The 18,346-nt window shown below is 32.6% G+C and overlaps 1 protein-coding gene and 1 long non-coding RNA gene across 2 annotated transcripts; one reads left to right on the forward strand and one right to left on the reverse strand.

Moving 5' to 3' along the window:
* Positions 1-182: 182 nt before the first annotated feature.
* On the forward strand, positions 183-15,353 carry LOC134230697 (uncharacterized). The gene is made up of 9 exons (XM_062712530.1): positions 183-214; positions 504-535; positions 714-813; positions 957-1,068; positions 1,322-1,495; positions 13,441-13,566; positions 13,812-13,871; positions 13,983-14,076; positions 15,081-15,353. Exons 1-9 carry the CDS (start codon positions 183-185, stop codon positions 15,320-15,322), a joined length of 972 nt encoding a protein of 323 aa, XP_062568514.1. The 3' UTR covers positions 15,323-15,353.
* LOC134230698 (uncharacterized) lies at positions 5,394-6,474 on the reverse strand. Its single transcript, XR_009984403.1, has 3 exons — positions 6,038-6,474; positions 5,721-5,830; positions 5,394-5,453 (listed from the first exon to the last, which is right to left on the reverse strand). It is a non-coding gene; the product is annotated as an uncharacterized LOC134230698 (long non-coding RNA).
* Positions 15,354-18,346: the final 2,993 nt, after the last annotated feature.

An 18,346-nucleotide genomic window follows, 5' to 3' on the forward strand; every position in this document is an offset into this window, starting at 1 on the left:
CCATTCAAGGAAAGTTATTATAGACTGAAGTATGAGCAGAGCTGAGTTTGTGTATACTGTACATTGTATACTGTTCAAGAAAGAGCCATGCAACCACTACAAGGAAGACCTGCTTATTCATTAGCTAACAATTGCTACAGAAAAATATTTCAATCACCATGAAACTTTTTTGAAAGGCAGGAATGAAGAAGCATAATAATAAGAAGCACCAACAGTAATATTATACACGTATAATTCACATATAAAGTATAACATATGTAAAACATGTGTTTAACACACGTTTCACATGTAGAAATATACCATGTGTTGATTTTTACATATGTTTAACACATGTAAAACATATGTTTAACATGTGTAACAATAAACACCCTATACACGTGTGCTCCTTTTATGTGTTTTACATGTGTAAAAAATATATGTTAAACCATGTTTAACATATGTTTAACACATGTGGACATTTTTCCTGTGTATATTTCATTATAAAAATTAAAAAATATTTCAAGAAATAATTTGAAGTCATCTATTAAGTCACAAAGTATAACAAAGTCCAAAACAATATTGATTGATAAAATATTAAATAAAATAAAAGTTTTGAGAAGAAAATAGTAAGACTTTTCTACCAATGCCTTTTAACTTTTATTAAAGGGTCATTAAAATTGGGTCCTATTAGGCAGGTTTTTGAAACATCAAAAAAAGATTTGAAAAAGTTTTGAAAATCCTTCTTTTATACATATATGTATGTATATTTACAGCTATTAAACGCCAGTGGGCATCAGAAGTTACAGCATTCTCTTCACAGTACGACGCCACTCGGTAACTTCATTTCAAGGCTGCCTAACAAACCTTAAAGTTATTCTGTTATTAAAATTACTTTTTGATAATTAAAAAAAAATTACATGTATTATTCTTATGTTTTAATGATCTTAAATAACGAAATATATTCTCTTATCGATTAGATACTCGGCTATACAGATTTTGGGAAGACCCAATGTTTATCCTCGCTATGGTGATATTCCGGGAACATGGACACAGGCAAGGGGACAGCAGAATGCTCATCAGTTTATACAGGTAAAACAATAGGTATAAGATACATGTATATTAATTAAATAAAGATTCAGATGTTATTGAGTTTGTTAATCAGAATAAAAAAACAGAGATAATCATGCATGTAGTATCAATGGGATATATTCTATGCTAAACACTTAAGTTCATAATTGATTTTGTAGCTCATTCTTAGATTCTATAAATTTATCTTAACATATCAAAGTAACAAAGTACTTTATTTGATATTCTTTTAAAAACATTTTTTGTACATCGTCAGGTCAAATTTGTAGAAAAGGTGTGGATCACTGAGGTTAATATATATGAAACATATCATGCTGGAGCTGTCACGAGAATATTGGCGAAGAACAAAGTAAACCAGTGGGTTGTAATTTTCAAGGTTTCGCATGCACATTTAATAAGAAAGTCTAGGATATTTTCGCCAAAACTACAAGTGAGTTTTTTAAACAAATATCTGTTCAATTATATTGATAAGTGCTATATATCTTTCGTTCCGAGGTTCCACTGATATACAGTGGTTTTAATTTTAATTCACTCTTTTATTAATCTGATCTCTGTTATAAAAAAGAAGAAAACTTTCTAAATATCATTTGATTTTTAACGTATGTTGTTGAGATAAACTTTCTGAGGAACTTAATCCTATATTCTTTTTAAAAAAATCTATGCCATATGTAGGGATAACGAACATTATTCAATATCGAAATCCATTAAACATCAGAAAAGAGGAGCAGAGCTAACATGGACTTCTTAAACATAAGAGGAGGAATCAGGTGCCATGGAGGAGTAAGAGAATCCCCCGCCAACCGGTCACATCCGCCGTGTACTTCTTGTCATGATCGAGAAATAACAGAACAACTGTCGACAATTCAGTTTATCAAAATAATGGCCTAACAATTAGTATGAAAACATTCAATTAGCATTTGACTTTATTGTATTTAATGATAAGGTCAATGTACCGACTACAGAACTTACGAAATATGAAAATGTAAGAATCTGTGGTATGAAACTATGGAGATAATGAACAGTAATAAAAAAAACTCATAAATTAATCTTTTATATCAAGAAACCAAGATATATCGTGTGGACATACGAATGGAAATAACCATTGGAAATTAACAATTCGTCGTCGATATATCTAGACGTTTGAGAACACAATAGAGAAACACCGACATCTTCCCAAACAGAAAAAAACAGCCTATCGGATCATGCTAACAACTCATGTGTAAATCATGGTTTTGATATGATTTCGGTATAGGAAAATTTCACATGCAAATGAGCTAATGGATCATGGTTCTGAGATGATCTGTTAAACTAAACAGCTAGCAAGAAAACCATGATCCTGGTATGATCTGTTGTAGCTAACAACTGGTATTAAAACCATGATCCTGGTATGATCTGTTGAAGCTAACAACTCGTATTAAAACCATGATCCTGGTATGATCTGTTGAAGCTAACAACTCGTATTAAAACCATGATCCTGGTATGATCTGTTGTAGCTCACAACTCGTATTAAAACCATGATCCTGGTATGATCTGTTGTAGCTAACAACTGGTATTAAAACCATGATCCTGGAATGATCTGTTGAAGCTAACAACTGGTATTAAAACCATGATCCTGGTATGATCTGTTGAAGCTAACAACTGGTATTAAAACCATGATCCTGGAATGATCTGTTGAAGCTAACAACTGGTATTAAAACCATGATCCTGGTATGATCTGTTGTTGCTAACAACTGGTATTAAAACCATGATCCTGGTATGATCTGTTGAAGCTAACAACTGGTATTAAAACCATGATCCTGGAATGATCTGTTGAAGCTAACAACTGGTATTAAAACCATGATCCTGGTATGATCTGTTGTAGCTAACAACTGGTATTAAAACCATGATCCTGGTATGATCTGTTGAAGCTAACAACTCGTATTAAAACCATGATCCTGGTATGATCTGTTGTAGCTAACAACTGGTATTAAAACCATGATCCTGGTATGATCTGTTGAAGCTAACAACTCTTATTAAAACCATGATCCTGGTATGATCTGTTGTAGCTCACAACTCGTATTAAAACCATGATCCTGGAATGATCTGTTGTAGCTAACAACTGGTATTAAAACCATGATCCGGGTATGATCTGTTGTAGCTCACAACTGGTATTAAAACCATGATCCTGGTATGATCTGTTGTAGCTCACAACTCGTATTAAAACCATGATCCTGGTATGATCTGTTGTAGCTAACAACTCGTATCAAAATCATGATCTTGGTATGATCTGTTAAATTGAACAACTCATAGGAAAATTCGACTTCTTATACAATTTAACTAAACACTTTGATATTTGCAATAAAGTTCTCTTTAATATTTGATAAATAATTTCAGTTACCAAAAATAAAAAAAAAATATTTTACACATATGTCACATGAACCATGACGTCATATAAATATAATCCCAACAAATGATCTTCCTTAATAAGATGACAATTTAAATATAAAACATTATCCAAACTATTCACTGATTTTTATAGGAACAGAATCACAGAAATCCATTCTTCTTGAAGAATAATCCGGAACTCATTGATATCACTGCTTAGTATGATTCTGCAAAAGCATATAATTACAACATTTGTTCACTACAAAATCAGCGGAGTGGTGGATCTATTATTCAGAATCACAAACACTGAAAGGGCTTCCAATGAAGTAGTCTATCCTCTGATATAAGCTCTTTATATGTGTATATCAGCACCCTGAAAAGAAACGTAGAGAAAGTGGTATTAATTTATCGATCAACATATCATTATCTTTAGATCAACAAAATATGAAATATTTAAGTACTTTCCCCATTGCATTAGTGAAAAGAATTAGATTAATCACCAAAAGATTACTATTGTTGAAATGTAATATTATTTACATACACAAATTTTGTCTTCACCAAAGGCGGGTCTTTTGAATTTGTTAATTTGAATGCAACTCAGATGTTAATCATGAAGATGGAAATGTCTGTAGCTGCAAAAGAATTTCATTTTAAATAAATAAACATTTATATAACGATTAACATGTATGCACAACAAATATTTGAATCAAGGAGGTCAATTTGATGCTTAAGTTAAGTTTTCAATTCAAATCCATGTAAAGCTTTGCCATGTCTCTTCTACACATTTACAAAGAAAAAATAAATCATGCACTTGCTGGTAGAAACTAGAAAATGAAAAAAAAGGTCAATGATAAAATTAATGAATTATACTCACCGAGTATAGATCTAGAGTTAATAGTCCAGCACTTATTTTTATTGCTTATATGATGCAAAGGCTTTTCTTTTAAATCGGCAACAAGAAAACGCGCACATCTTATTTATCAGAATTCAAATTGTAACCTAGATCAGCTGCAAACCACTGTACTACAGCGGTCTGCCCAGCAGGAGAATTGCATAACAAGGTTACTATGACTCTGAAACTGACCAGTGATCCAATCCTAATCTAATGCCTCAAAGTTAGATTGGGAGTGGATCGCAAATACTACATGAAGAGAAAGAGTTTTAATAAAATCTTGGCTGCGTTATTTAAAACAAATACATGTGTGCTAATTTAAATATGAATTATTGTATTTGTTTGTCATTTCATTCAACTTAAAAAAAATATTGTTTTTGTAACTATACCTGTACATGCTGTGTGCATTTTCCCAGCAGGCATTTCAACGTTGAATCAACGTTGATTCAACGTCACCCTTCAACGTTGAATCAACGTTGAATTTTGGTTGCATATGAAAGTTGAGGCAACGTTGAGACATAACGTTGTTTCAACGTCAATTTTCAACGTTGAATAAACGTTGAAAATGGGTTGAATTTTTGGTTGATTTATGGTTGATTTTTGGTTGCAAATGAAAGTTGAGGCAACGTTGAAGCTTCAACGTTGTTTCAACGTCAAATATCAACATTGAACAAAAGTGAACATTGGTTGAAATTAGGTTGAGATTTGGTTGAAATTTTTTCGGATGTACAAACGTTGATATTTGGTTGAAATCACGTTGAATTCATATTACATTTTGCTTTATAAACAAATACATTTCAAATTCTAATAAAAAAATTTATTCAAGTTGCGTAATATTTATATAGGTTGTAATCAAGTATTATGATTGTGAGAGAATTAATTTTACATGTATTTTTAAGACAAACACAAATTCGGATTCAATCACTGAATCTCAAAAATCACTGCTTGACAAAATTTATATTCCTTGGGAAAAGTGGGTCACAATAATCACATCCAAGACCTTCAAAGTACGCGTCTGCTTTTCACTACTAAGTTCCACAAAGTGGCGGATCCATTGATTTTAATCACGTAAATCGTTAAGTCCCAGGAATGAAAGAAACAAACAGGAGAATCCACCCTCTAAAGCAAAAGCCTATTGATAAAAGAAATAAAGATGTTAAAGCCATTTGTTCGATAAAATGTACGTACACATGTAACACGTTATATCAAATGATAAAAATAAATATACATGAATGATTTAAAAAAATCAGACAAAGGAATATATTCCGGTACTTGGATTTAATTAACATGATTAAAAGAATTAATGTTGACTTTATGTTAAAATTCGTATGTGTATGCTTATAAATAATTATTACTAAAAGAAAAATGTTATAGACATACATATACATAGTGTACTTACAAAATGTTGCATTCCTTTGTATAATTTTCACGGGAGAAGAATCTGATTCAATCAAGGCTGACTATACAATCAATTCCCTGCATAACTGGTTGATTGAACCTTACAGCGAACTACAATTAGTTAAATTGTATAAAATATTAGTTACTGTATACTAGCTTATATTTCATAACCAAATGAATATCAACAAAACACATAACAGGAACCAAGGATGTGCATTTCACGCAGATTTCAAATATACTTATAAAACAAGAATGAAATGATGAACAGATACTAAAAAAATTTATTTCATAAATTCATGAAAAGGAAATAATACTTACTGAGCAGAAGTTGATATTCCAGCCTTAATCCTTGTGTATATAGCTTCAAAAACACATGAAATATGAACAGCAAAGAAACGCGCACTTCTTTTCCATCAGTTGAATTCAAATTTTGACCTAGATAAGCTGCAAACAGCTATACTCTGCCCAGCAAGAAAATTGCATAACAAGGTTATCCTGACACTGAAACTGACCAACTAAGCGAAAGGCACTCCTTATCTGATATCTTGAAGGTTTTTGGGGAGTGGATCTTAAGTAATGCAACTTGACCGGGGTTAATTGTCAGTGTGAAAATTCTTATGTGTTTATTTGAATTTTTTTTATATTTTGTGAAAAGAAAGATTATAGAATTAATACACACTGAAAACAAAATCTAATAAAATAAGCTTTAAGACTTCTTAGATTCGCTCTGTATATGTATAATCTGTGCAAGAGTATACGGCACGGATCCATATGAGTCTTACTTTAAGAACACTAATTCTGAATAATTATTTCTATTAATTCTATAGTAACATGGAATTACAGTGAGATGTTGGATAAAGATGTTAAATTATTTATTAACAGCTTATATTTGACATATTTTATAGATATATAAAAAAAAAATAGCATTCACAATTTATTGAAAAAAAACTTTTTTTGAAACATAATTATAATGAAGTGTTAAATGTATATGTCATGCTTCATATAAACTCATATTCAAAATTTTATAATGGTACTAGCTATTGGCACAACTCTTTTGAGTAAATCAATTTATAATGCATGCGTTTCATTTATTAAGTATAATTATTATATATATAAAATTTTCTAACAATGCATGCAGCTTTGTGTATATTGCGAAAAATCGCATGGATTAGAGTTAAATTAGACACCTTTATATTTTGAACTTAAAAACTAAAGTGCTCAATATTCGTTACTCCTTAATTGTTCAACGTTAAATTTTCCTAACTTTCCTAAAGTTGAAAATATGTTGCATCTTGCACGTTGTTTCAACGTTGAAATCAAGTCAGTCAACTTTGCATTTTTAAACCTTGTTTTAACTCTACAATATCAGAAAATACTCAACGTTGAAAACATGTTGAATTTTCAACGTTGTTTCAACGTTGAAATATCGACGAACATTCAACGTTGAAAATATGTTGCAGCCTCAACGTTGTTTCAACGTTGAAATATCGAAGAACATTTAACGTTGAAAATATGTTGCAGCTTCAACGTTGTTTCAACGTTGAAATATCGACGAACATTCAACGTTGAAAATATGTTGCAGCCTCAACGTTGTTTCAACGTTGAAATATCGACGAACATTCAACGTTGAAAATATGATGCAGCTTCAACGTTGTTTCAACGTTGAAAAAAGGTTGAGGATTCAACGTTGAAACCTCAACGTTGAAACAACGTTGAAATATAGTTGATCAACGTTGCAACCTATATTCCACCTCCTTTCAACGTTGAAACAACGTTGCGTGCCTGCTGGGTTAATTATTTAAACTTAATTTTCCTGCTCTCTTTTAAATAAGACTTTTATTGATGTATGCATGTTGTTTGATTCTCCAAGCTAGAGTGAATTTAAAGCTTGCATTTTCACCTATCATAGATGACAAAGTTAACAAACCATATCAGGATCATACAGCCAATTCTGACAAAGTTAACAAATCATATAAAACTCATGATTCTCAACAGAGAAATTAACAGATCATGTTTAACTCGTATGGAGTTTAAAGACAAAGTTAAGAAACCATATCAAAATCACAAACTTTTAGCAGTTAAAGTTAACGAATCATTTCAAACTCATGTTCATTTGTTTTCTAAGTTAATGGCACATGTCAGAATCGCAAGAAAATCATAGCAGACTCATTCCCCAGAAACAAACCACACAAGGATTATACTTCCTTATTTGTCACCTATGATTTCAGTATGATCCATTAAATGGATCATGTCTAAATCATAGTTCAAAATCATGAATTTGTGAGTTTGATATGATTTGTATGTGATTTTGGCATGATTTGTTAAGAAAAGTTTTTGTTTGGGTTACGAACGAACGTAACTCGCCCTAACTTTCCGTATCTCGATAGTTTTCTCGGGACCAGTGATTGCACCCATATAAAGTTTAAAATCAGAAGAAATAAGTATATGTGTAAAATAGAACGGATAGTGTTTTAACCACTTTGTACTTGATAATTGCTCATGTCAAATTAATTGTAATCACTTACAATGTTTTAAAAAGCGAACATATAGAAGAAAATACACCATACATTGTAATACTTTAGACGGATTAGGAAACACTTCTGTCATGCGCCAGAGATTAAACGTTTACAAACTACTCGTAGTGTGCGCCTTGTTCATATGGGGAAAGGTTACTTTTTACAGCTTGTAAAAAAAATTCGTGCAATCTAGTAAATAGGTATTGCGCTTTCTAAATTGTTTTGTATTGAGAGAGAGAGAGAGAGAGAGAGAAATTCTTTTTTAAATTTATTAAAATATCACTTCAAGGAAATAAACGAGAATTCATGGTAGACAGTATCTTCATAGATGATGTATTAAATGGCGATCTTAACTAAATTATCTTGGGCTGTTTTTAATTTATTTATGTAACAGGCATGAACCAAGCAATCTCAGTTGGGAGGGGGCACAACCAAACTTTTTTTATTTTGGAATCACTACCAAACAATTCCTTGGGAGGATTTTTTATTGAGGTGGCACAAGTAAACAGTAGTTACGTTTTCTATTATATTACTTTGTTTATTTATCGACTTCATTATGGTGAGGGGGGGGGGGGGCTTATTCCCACCCCCTCAACCCCGTTCCCATAAACGAACGTGTGTACATGATGTATATCTGTTTATATATGTGGATTATAAAAAAGGCCTAAAATGTGTATTTATTTAGGGTGGCGCATTTTTCTTAGTAAAGTTCTGTTCTTTGTCTTCAAGTTATGCTCCACTATGTCATTATTTTTTTATTCTGCATTAATTATCAAAATATAAAATTCTAAGATAACTTTATACTTTTGACCGAAGGTCCAAAATACATATAAAAACTATAACCGAAATTATAACTTGCTTCATTTGTAAGGAAAAATATATACCCGGGTATTCACCATCCTGTTGTAAAAGAAAAAAGATTGATTCTAGAATACCAACAAAAGGATACCGGACTTTTAAAAGTGTGAATACTATGAAAACGTAGTTGTCATAGTTTCATGGCATCCTTCAAAAGTACGTGCACACATATGCTTATCACAATTGCTTGTAGACCAATACTACCTCCCCATACCCACGCACAATATACATATATACAGGGTCCCAAAATATTCACATTTGTCTTCTTTCATAAATTAATCGTCTAGTACATATTTACAATGTATTTCATATGACCAATCCAAAAAAGTATATAGAATTCATTTTTTTTTTTAAAAAATCATGCCTGTAGTATCTTAAATCACCTATAACTTTTAAACTGCAGGTATCAATTTTGTATGTTGTAAATTGTAAATGTTATTAATGAAAGAAAGCCAAAAATATCTTTGGACCCAGATTTATATATATTCCAGGGGTTGGGGGGGGGGGGCTCTCATATATCTCAAATTATGTCAAAAACACAATTCACTTAACTTCCATTTTTGCACCACCCTCCCCCCCCCCCCCCCTGAAAGTTGGGATATTAATTTCGATCTGTCCATTCTTATAATTAATTCTGTCCGTCTGTAACACTTTTGTTTCAAACAATATCTCGAGAAGACTTTCAGCTTTTACAGTAAAATTAAAAAAATAGATTTGGGTCTGGGATTTTAAGGGGGGGGGGGGGGGGGGGGGAGAGTCCAGTCCACTAGCACCCGTGAGAATTATATGAAGATTTTTAAGATACATGTTTTTAAGAAGAAGCTTTATCAACCGAACGGGCATTCCCCTAGATTTATACTATAATGGCTATAATACCTGTGTATTAAAGCCATACTAATTTTATTATTCGCAACATATAGTATTTTGAACAAGAATTTCTTTAAAGTTTTGGGGTTTTTGAAATTTAGTCTCAGACCATAACTCTTTATTGTCCCCACCGCCGTTCGTAAAGTAACCCCCCCCCCCTTTCGACCCTTACTAGATCCGCACATACTATAATAATTTATTTCATGCCACAGAATGACATTTTCTAAATTTTCCTTTCATTTCCCTTCGCTCGTTTAAATGTCCATTGAAATGTTTTATAGTGTCACGGTAGCCACTTCGCCAAGACCTCGCTTTGAGGTATCTTGTGGGGATTTTATCTATCGAAATCCCAATAAAATTGAAGAATTCAATAATGCAACCGTGAATACAATAAACTATAATGACTGATCCCAGTTTTTGGTAACGTTCGTTCGTAACGCAGCTATGTTAAGGACGTCCATAGGAAATGTGCCTTAAAATATTGCGAGAAAATCAATATAATATTGATTTCTTATTTTATAAGCATGAGTTTTAATTTAGTGGGAATTTATTGTACTAATGCATATGTATGTATGGGGTCACAACCGAGTTGGCCCAAGCGACCTAACGTACACCAGCTGTTTGCACGTGACATGGTTAAAATTAGAAAAAAAATTATACGGACATAAAGATTATAAAAGTTCAACGATATACGGATAATTTTTCAGCAAGAAGTTGATTGTGTTTTCTTAAAGACAAATTTCTTAACCCGAAAAGTGCTGGGAGCAACTTCCCCATGCCCAGGAATTATATCAAATTTAGCCGTCTTTTGATAAACTCGTGCATGTGCACTATACACATTGAAACAATGTAAAATTACAGAAAAAATCATCCGCGCACAAGTTGCTCCCAGCACTTTTCAAAACAGTAGGTAAAATAGCTACATGTTTTCAAAGTTTCATATTTTATAGGTAAATATTTACATTCAGTGTAATTTTCTTTATGAAATCCATTAGAAATTCACGACGTTCAAATTTCTATAACACACGCGAAACCTTGTCACCGCGCGTTAGAATACACAGTAGGAACTACATGCTTTTTCAAAATTTAGGAACAACAAAATGAATATTGTTTTGACTCAATTTCATTTTAAAAAAACTACCCTTTTAAAATTAACATAAAATACAACAAATGTGCATTACAAATTAATTTGTCATTTTTTTTTTCCTTGCAATGTTTATTTGCGTTATTTAACTTTCCAACGTCACAAACGGCTTTGCAACGTCACGAACGGCTATTACGTTAATTAAGCACACCAATACCGAAGGGCGCTAAATTCACATTAAATATGAACAAAATAAAGAAATATAGTAAAGGAAAATTAGAGAATGTAAATATAAGCAATGAATTCATATTTTGGGATGTCTTCGGTCCTATAACACACCTGACCGTGCAGACAAATTAAATACCGCGCGTTAGCGCGGTATGATAATTTGTCGGCACGGCCAGGTGTGTTATAGGACCGAAGACATCCCAAAATATGAGTTCAATGCTTAAGAGGATATCGTTGAACTTTTGAGATTTTCGAGGGGTTGTGCCTGTGATTGTAGTGCGTTTGTGTATAAAAATGCACGAGTGCGGCTTCATAAGAGGTCTATTCTTTTCAATTTAATAAAACTGTGAAATGTTTATTAATGCATTCAAAAATATGACTTATTTATAGTCAGATCACACTTATTTATATACAATTTCACATCTACAAGATTCAATAATAGCTTGATCTGCGTCTCAAGTGCAGAGAAACTGCGTGTCAAACTAGTCTATGACGTCATATTTGTCAGTACAGCGAGATCAATTTTGGTTTGATATTACATCCAAGATAAGTTACACATTAATTTATGTCTACAATTATAAGGTGAAATCACCGTTTGTAAAAGTGTATGAAAAAGAAAATTATTATTTATTAGCCGAGATTCATTTGTGCAGTTTCACCGTGACGTCATAATCGATTTTCCGAAGCTCTGCATAGACTGATATGCATCTGGCAGCCCTTAACCTAGTTGCGAAGATATCGGTGTTTCTCTTATAAGTGTTTTATTCTTTTCACGTAAAAGATTTTGAAAAAATTCTGCTTCATGAAAAAATAGGTCTGTCGATGACGGGCGCAATTGGTACCCATGGGAATTCCAATAGATTGTCGGAAGACCTGGTCTCCAAAAATCACATAGATATTGTCAGTCAGAAACTCAAGCATTTTTTGATGTCAGCTTTAGCGTACATGTGCGTAAAATCAGAGTTTTTACGAGGGTTGTTCGAAAAGTTCGTGGACGATGTCCATCTTCGTTTAATTACTCACTGGAAATTTAAAACAAGCACATTATAATATGTAAAAATATTTGTTGTGTTGATGAGGGTTTCATTCCATTCGATATAACACAAATAAATTTACTTCATTTTAAAACCAACATGTTTTGTACCCGCGGAGCACACAAAACGCCAATGTAGCGTCAACATATAGCGTCGAGAATTTATAATAGATACTATACCTATACATTTTTCACAGAATATTCCAATGCCCATTCATTAAATTCTTTTTCTAATACTTGACATTTATTTTTTAAGTATTGATCTCATTGTATAATTTGCTTTGATATTTGGTTTTAATTTCTTTTAGTACTTAACTCTGCTTTCACAAGATAAACAACTCTGAAGCGCCTTTGTCTTTCATCTACGTTTCAAATTTTAAAGTTTTATTAAGATGTCTACGGTAAAACCGTTTCTTCACAGGTCATCCTCATCCGATACAGAGTCTCTGTCACTCAAATATTGCCTCTACTATTTGTACACACATGCACAACTCGCTTATGTATTTCCTTGATTCCTTCAACATTTTCAGAATTTTTTCAGGATTTTACCTGAGAAAAACACAAAATTGCTTCGGTATCTGCTGCCCCGTAAGTTCTAAAACGTCATCGTTTTTGTCGTCTTCAATAAGGACTACTTATCTTCTAAAGTTGATTTCTTTTCCACAAAGCAAAATATAAAACCATAATGTGGTACACGTATCGATGTAACAATTCTTAATTTGAATTTTTAGGTAGTTTTTCGTTTTTCCTCCATTTTTCAGAGAATATTACTATAGACATTATTTATTGTATTGTTTGTAACTGACTAAATTTTGACCTGCTCCGCGATCCGATTTTTGCATTTTTAAAATGTTGATAAGATTTTAATCAATCGTAATATTTTGTCATAATTAATATATACATGTATCACTTGAATTTATTGTTAAAATATTTCTAACAAATTTGGATAACATATGACGTCAAATTAAAAAGATATGACAGCTGTCTACGAACTTTTCGAACTACCCTCGTATTTATCAATGTATAACAAACAGTATTATTTCTTATTCTTAACATTCTACACATGCCTTGTTAGAAGCAATTGGTGTATAGATGATGGAATTAAAAGCTTTTAATGAATTTTTATTCTGTTCAGAAAGTAAATTTTCCTGTAAACGAGCTACGAATCGAAGTTGATTGTTCCGTGTCCCGTTCATGGGTTGAGATTGACGCAGTTGAAATTGTTGGAGGTATTGTTTTAATCAAAATATCATGTTTTAAAGTAAAGCCTGCTGAACTCCATTCTGATATTAAATATGATACAAAGTTAATTATGTACAATATGGAACGTAAAGAGAATTTGTATTGATTTGTATTGTATAAGTCATATATTTTTCAGAATGAAATGAAATTCTACAGATAATTGTTTTATTCACCAGAGTTAAATCACATCTATATTTTATGTTCTTAACCTTTCTCTTCTTTTTTGCACGAACAAATTAAAGGTGACTGTCCAAAACAATTTCAAAAACTCTGGGATGCTTTTATCTGATTCAAAAAGATAAAGTGTCAGCTGACACAGCATTTGTAAGTCGTATAAGTATAGCAATTATTAAAGTAAAAGGTGGAGGTAAAAGGGCATAAACTACAATAACTGTTGCTAAGAATTATCAATCTGCTTCTCTGAATATCTTTAAGGCTAATTGTTTAGACACAGGTGGATATGTGGCAAACTTCGAAACTCTTGAAGAGGCTTTGCAAATGAAAGAGATTCTAAACAAAAGGAATACAGGTATGACATATTATACCCCCTTAGTACCATTTGTAATTATTAGGAATGTCAACGAGTACCCGTTTAACTGGAACTCAATCGAAATTCGGAGTATCGAAAACTAAAAATATGGTACTCGCTCACTCGGATGTACATTATTTTCTTATATTTCAATTCTTATTTTATTAAAAACCTATCAAAAATAACTTAAAATGTGCGTACGATAGTTGGTCTGTCGTCATCCACACCTGCAAAACGCCCGTTTTCGACTGTGGTTGTGTTTTTTTGTTCTAACCTGTCATGGTCCTTAATTTTGGATGACTTTAATGATTTTTTTTAGTGAACATTGTTTAAGTTTACTATATAAACTTGAACACAGTTTAACAAAAGTTTGAAAGTCTGTTTTCTTTCACTTATATGTTTAACGTATACGGGAGTAACAATCAGCATATGAAATAAAATCAGACTAGGTTAGCGATCCAAACAACGCCCGTCTCTTCTTTACTTAGCTCTTATTTTGTATTTTGTTTTATGGACATTTGATAATGAATACTGTTCGTTATCTCCTTATATTTCATTTCTTTCGTCTAATACTCAAATTTGCACAAGAGATCGTCCCCCTTTTGCGTTGATATAAACTGTTATTCAGTTGTAAGATTGAGTGTTAAAATTGTGTCTATTGTCTTGATTTGATAAAAAAAAATTAATTCCAAAAAATCTCATTTCCATTGGATTCGATATTTATTTACACTAATAAACGTGAAAAAAATAAACAGCTTTGGGAAGTAACATAGGTGAATGTTGCTCAAGAACATACTTTAATTTACATTTTTAACGAGTTTCTTGATACTCGATTGGAAAATACGTCCGAGTAACCGATTATCAAATATCTACCGATTTGACATCTTAGTAATTATGTATGTATTTGCTTTAAAATAAAATAATTAAGTATAATCATGATCTTTTTTTATTAATAATAAATTCTACTTTGAAAAAATTGCTTTATATCGGATTCTAATGGACAGGGATACACTTCTACGTGGGGGGAAGAAACATCAACAGGCGAAAACCCGTTGGGGACTGGAGATGGATCAAGCACGGACAAATGACTGACATGAAATATCACGCCTTTGGAGCCGGGGAACCTAATGGAGTGGACCGCTCTCCCCAAGACTACATGTTCTTTTATGCAGGAGAGCGGTACACGTTCCACAATGTCTTTTGTGATAATGGTACATATCTTGGTGGCTATATTTGCGAAGCTTGAAAATTGTTCGTGTCTTTAAAATGTTGTTCCTTTAAAACATTGCGTTAGTTTTTTTTCATTATTTATTTTAAAAAGGAAAGGATTAGATATGCAGGGCGGTACATATTGTCGTCCTAAACATATTGTTGCTGGTTACAGTTACTGCACATATTTCCGTTCATCATTTCATATTATATAAAACTACAAAATTATGTAAGTGCAGTATGTGCCTACAAAATTCACATATTGTTGCCCTGCTCTTATGCTTACAGTCGAGGTTATGTTGAAGGTAATGGGGATCATGAAGACATCAACAATTGCATTCATTTTTAATTACCTTGTAATTTTTCCCCAAATTCTTCTGTCTATAAAATGACCTTGTTTGCAAATACAATCTATCACAGGGTAGAATTTTACCTGCACCAATTATTGTATGCTTAATAGCTAGATTATCTTATGTATACAATTGCTCGGTATGTATTTCAATTTTGGAGAAGAATTATATGGGCTATGTCTGATGTCCAATCCAATTATGCATAGGCGTCGGAACCGTGGGAGGAGGGGGGCTAGGGTGGGGTGGGGTACTTAGCCCCCCTTTTTTTCCAAAAATAGACATTATATAGGCATTGAAAATTGGGATTTACCTCTTTTTGCTGGTTAAGTCCCCCCCCCACTTTTGATTAGCCCCCCTTCCACATTCAATTTGCTTCCGACAACCATGTTATGTAAAAATATTGATAAAAATAAAAAAAATAATTATGATGCCCTAAACTTTATTATTTAACAGTTTTAGAAGTGTCGCCGGGAAACTCAGTTTGCGACCGTTAAATCATAATCAACGGAACCAATTACCAATGAGGAGATATTTTTCCCTAATTCAATAGCCAGAATATAACTTCATTTTTGACATACACACATTTACGAAGGGTTTAAAGGCAGAGATTTTAAGCACCGCCTTCAAAAATACCTGGTCTCGGTAGCCCTGTCAGTCAAGTGCGTGAAGGACCATCATTGGATGCTGGAACTTGATTGACAGTTACTTACTAGTCCTTGTGTATACCCTGTACACCTTGATTGGGACTCATGGTCACCTTTTAATTAACTTTTTATCCTTTGATGTTTACTGAACATGGTATCCAGAATTACTGTATAACTATGAATTTTATAGATTGATAATATATGAATTAAATATACCTTAAGTATTTGAAAAGATAAAAATATGATATGCATTTTTAAAGCCAAAACATTAAACTTTAGTACAAACACTTTTTTCAAATGAAATTTCGATAATATTTTTAATATGTTTAATGGTAAAGTTGAAATGTTATTGATAAAGTTTAGAGCAGCATTGTGTAAAGTAACTAAACTAAAAAATGTTTCTAATCATGGGTCACTTACATTTTCCTTTTTATTCAAATAAATTAACAAGCAAGTTTCATGGTGACCAAGCCTTATCATGGCTAAAATAGACTTATATACTGCAGATATTTTGTGTTAAATGTAATTCACACGGCCCTCATTTCATTTAATTAATAGATGGGATCCTGGGGATGAATGCATTAAGTCTAATTTAAGTCTAATTTGGAGTAATTGTTTTCTGGAAATTAACACATACAATAACATTTAAAACAATCCTTGTTTTAATATTTGAATTCATAGTATGATATCATAGTATCTTTTAAAATAGGTATGAGTGTTTTTAAACAGTAAAATATAAATCAATAAAAAATTGAAAAAAAACCGTTTTTACTTCTAATTTTGAAATTGTCTCAAAATCCCCAACGAAGGTAAAGTTTGACACCTGGGGTATTTCGCTGTGTATTAAATCACTTCCTGTGTATAGGGAATGGGGACAGATGACCACAGGTAGACAGCTAGCCCCCAAGGCATTCACACCTGTACAAAATAAGCCCCTCCCTCACCTGTATTTTACCACCCGGTAAAAAATTTCTGACTTTAAATGATGTAGGATTTGTAACCCTCTGCACATTTCTCGCGAGTATTTTTGATAACACTAGAGTACGTATCTCATGCATTGAGTCCTGGTCTTAGGATGTTTATACAAAAGCAAAGCTTACGAGGACAATTTAGCAGTTTGTACGAATTAAGCGTTGAAATTTTTCAAATTACGATGAATGAAATACTTGCCATAACAACTTTTGTGCAAGAACTAACGAAGACAATTTTGATGAACATTCAGTAAACAAGTGGTAGAATATTACATATTTTTGTGTGTGTGTTTTTATTTAAGATTTGAACAAACTTGAATACTTGAATCTACACTAACAAAGACGCCTGTATATCTATTTGACTAACTATGGTATTTTACCCTTTAAGTCTGTGCCCCCCCACCCCCCGCCGTAATAATTGGAACTTAAATTAGAACTACATGAGGATGCTTCCATGTAAATATGATTAATCATAGCTTAGCTGTGTCAGTGAAATTTTTATACCCGCACTTTCGAAAAGAAAGTTCGGGTATATTGTTGTTACTCATGTCCGTCCGTCGGCCTATCACACTTTTCTTCCCTGAACTCCTCCTAAATTTTACACAGTAGCCTAATCATCTTTTGGGAGAATGGTTTGTTGTGTCATGTAGATGTGTAGTAAGGTTTCGGAATTTTGATTTTACCCCGGGGGGTCAAATGGGGGTCGAAAAATGATGTTTTTTTATGCAAAATGCCCCGTTTTCCCTGAACTCCTCCTACATTTTACACATTAGCCTAATCATCTTTTGGGAGATGGTTGGTGGTGTCATGTAGATGTGCAGTAAGGTTTCGGAATTTTTTATTTTGCCTGGGGGTCAAATGGGGGTTGAAAAATAACGTTTTTTATGCAAAAGCTCCATCTTCCCTGAACTCCACCTACGTTTAACACAGTAGCCTAATCATCTTTTGGGAGATGGTTGGTGGTGTGATGTAGATGTGCAGTAAGGTTTCGGAATTATGATTTTGCCCCGGGGGGTCAAATGGGGGTCGAAAAATGATTTTTTTTAATGCAAAAAGCCCCGTTATTCCCTGAACTCCTCTACATTTTCACAGTAGC

The sequence above is a fragment of the Saccostrea cucullata genome, unplaced genomic scaffold, assembly GCF_032062105.1.
Source record: "Saccostrea cucullata isolate Sc308-1 unplaced genomic scaffold, CSIRO_AGI_Scuc_v1 ctg4379, whole genome shotgun sequence".
Taxonomy (NCBI): domain Eukaryota; kingdom Metazoa; phylum Mollusca; class Bivalvia; order Ostreida; family Ostreidae; genus Saccostrea; species Saccostrea cuccullata.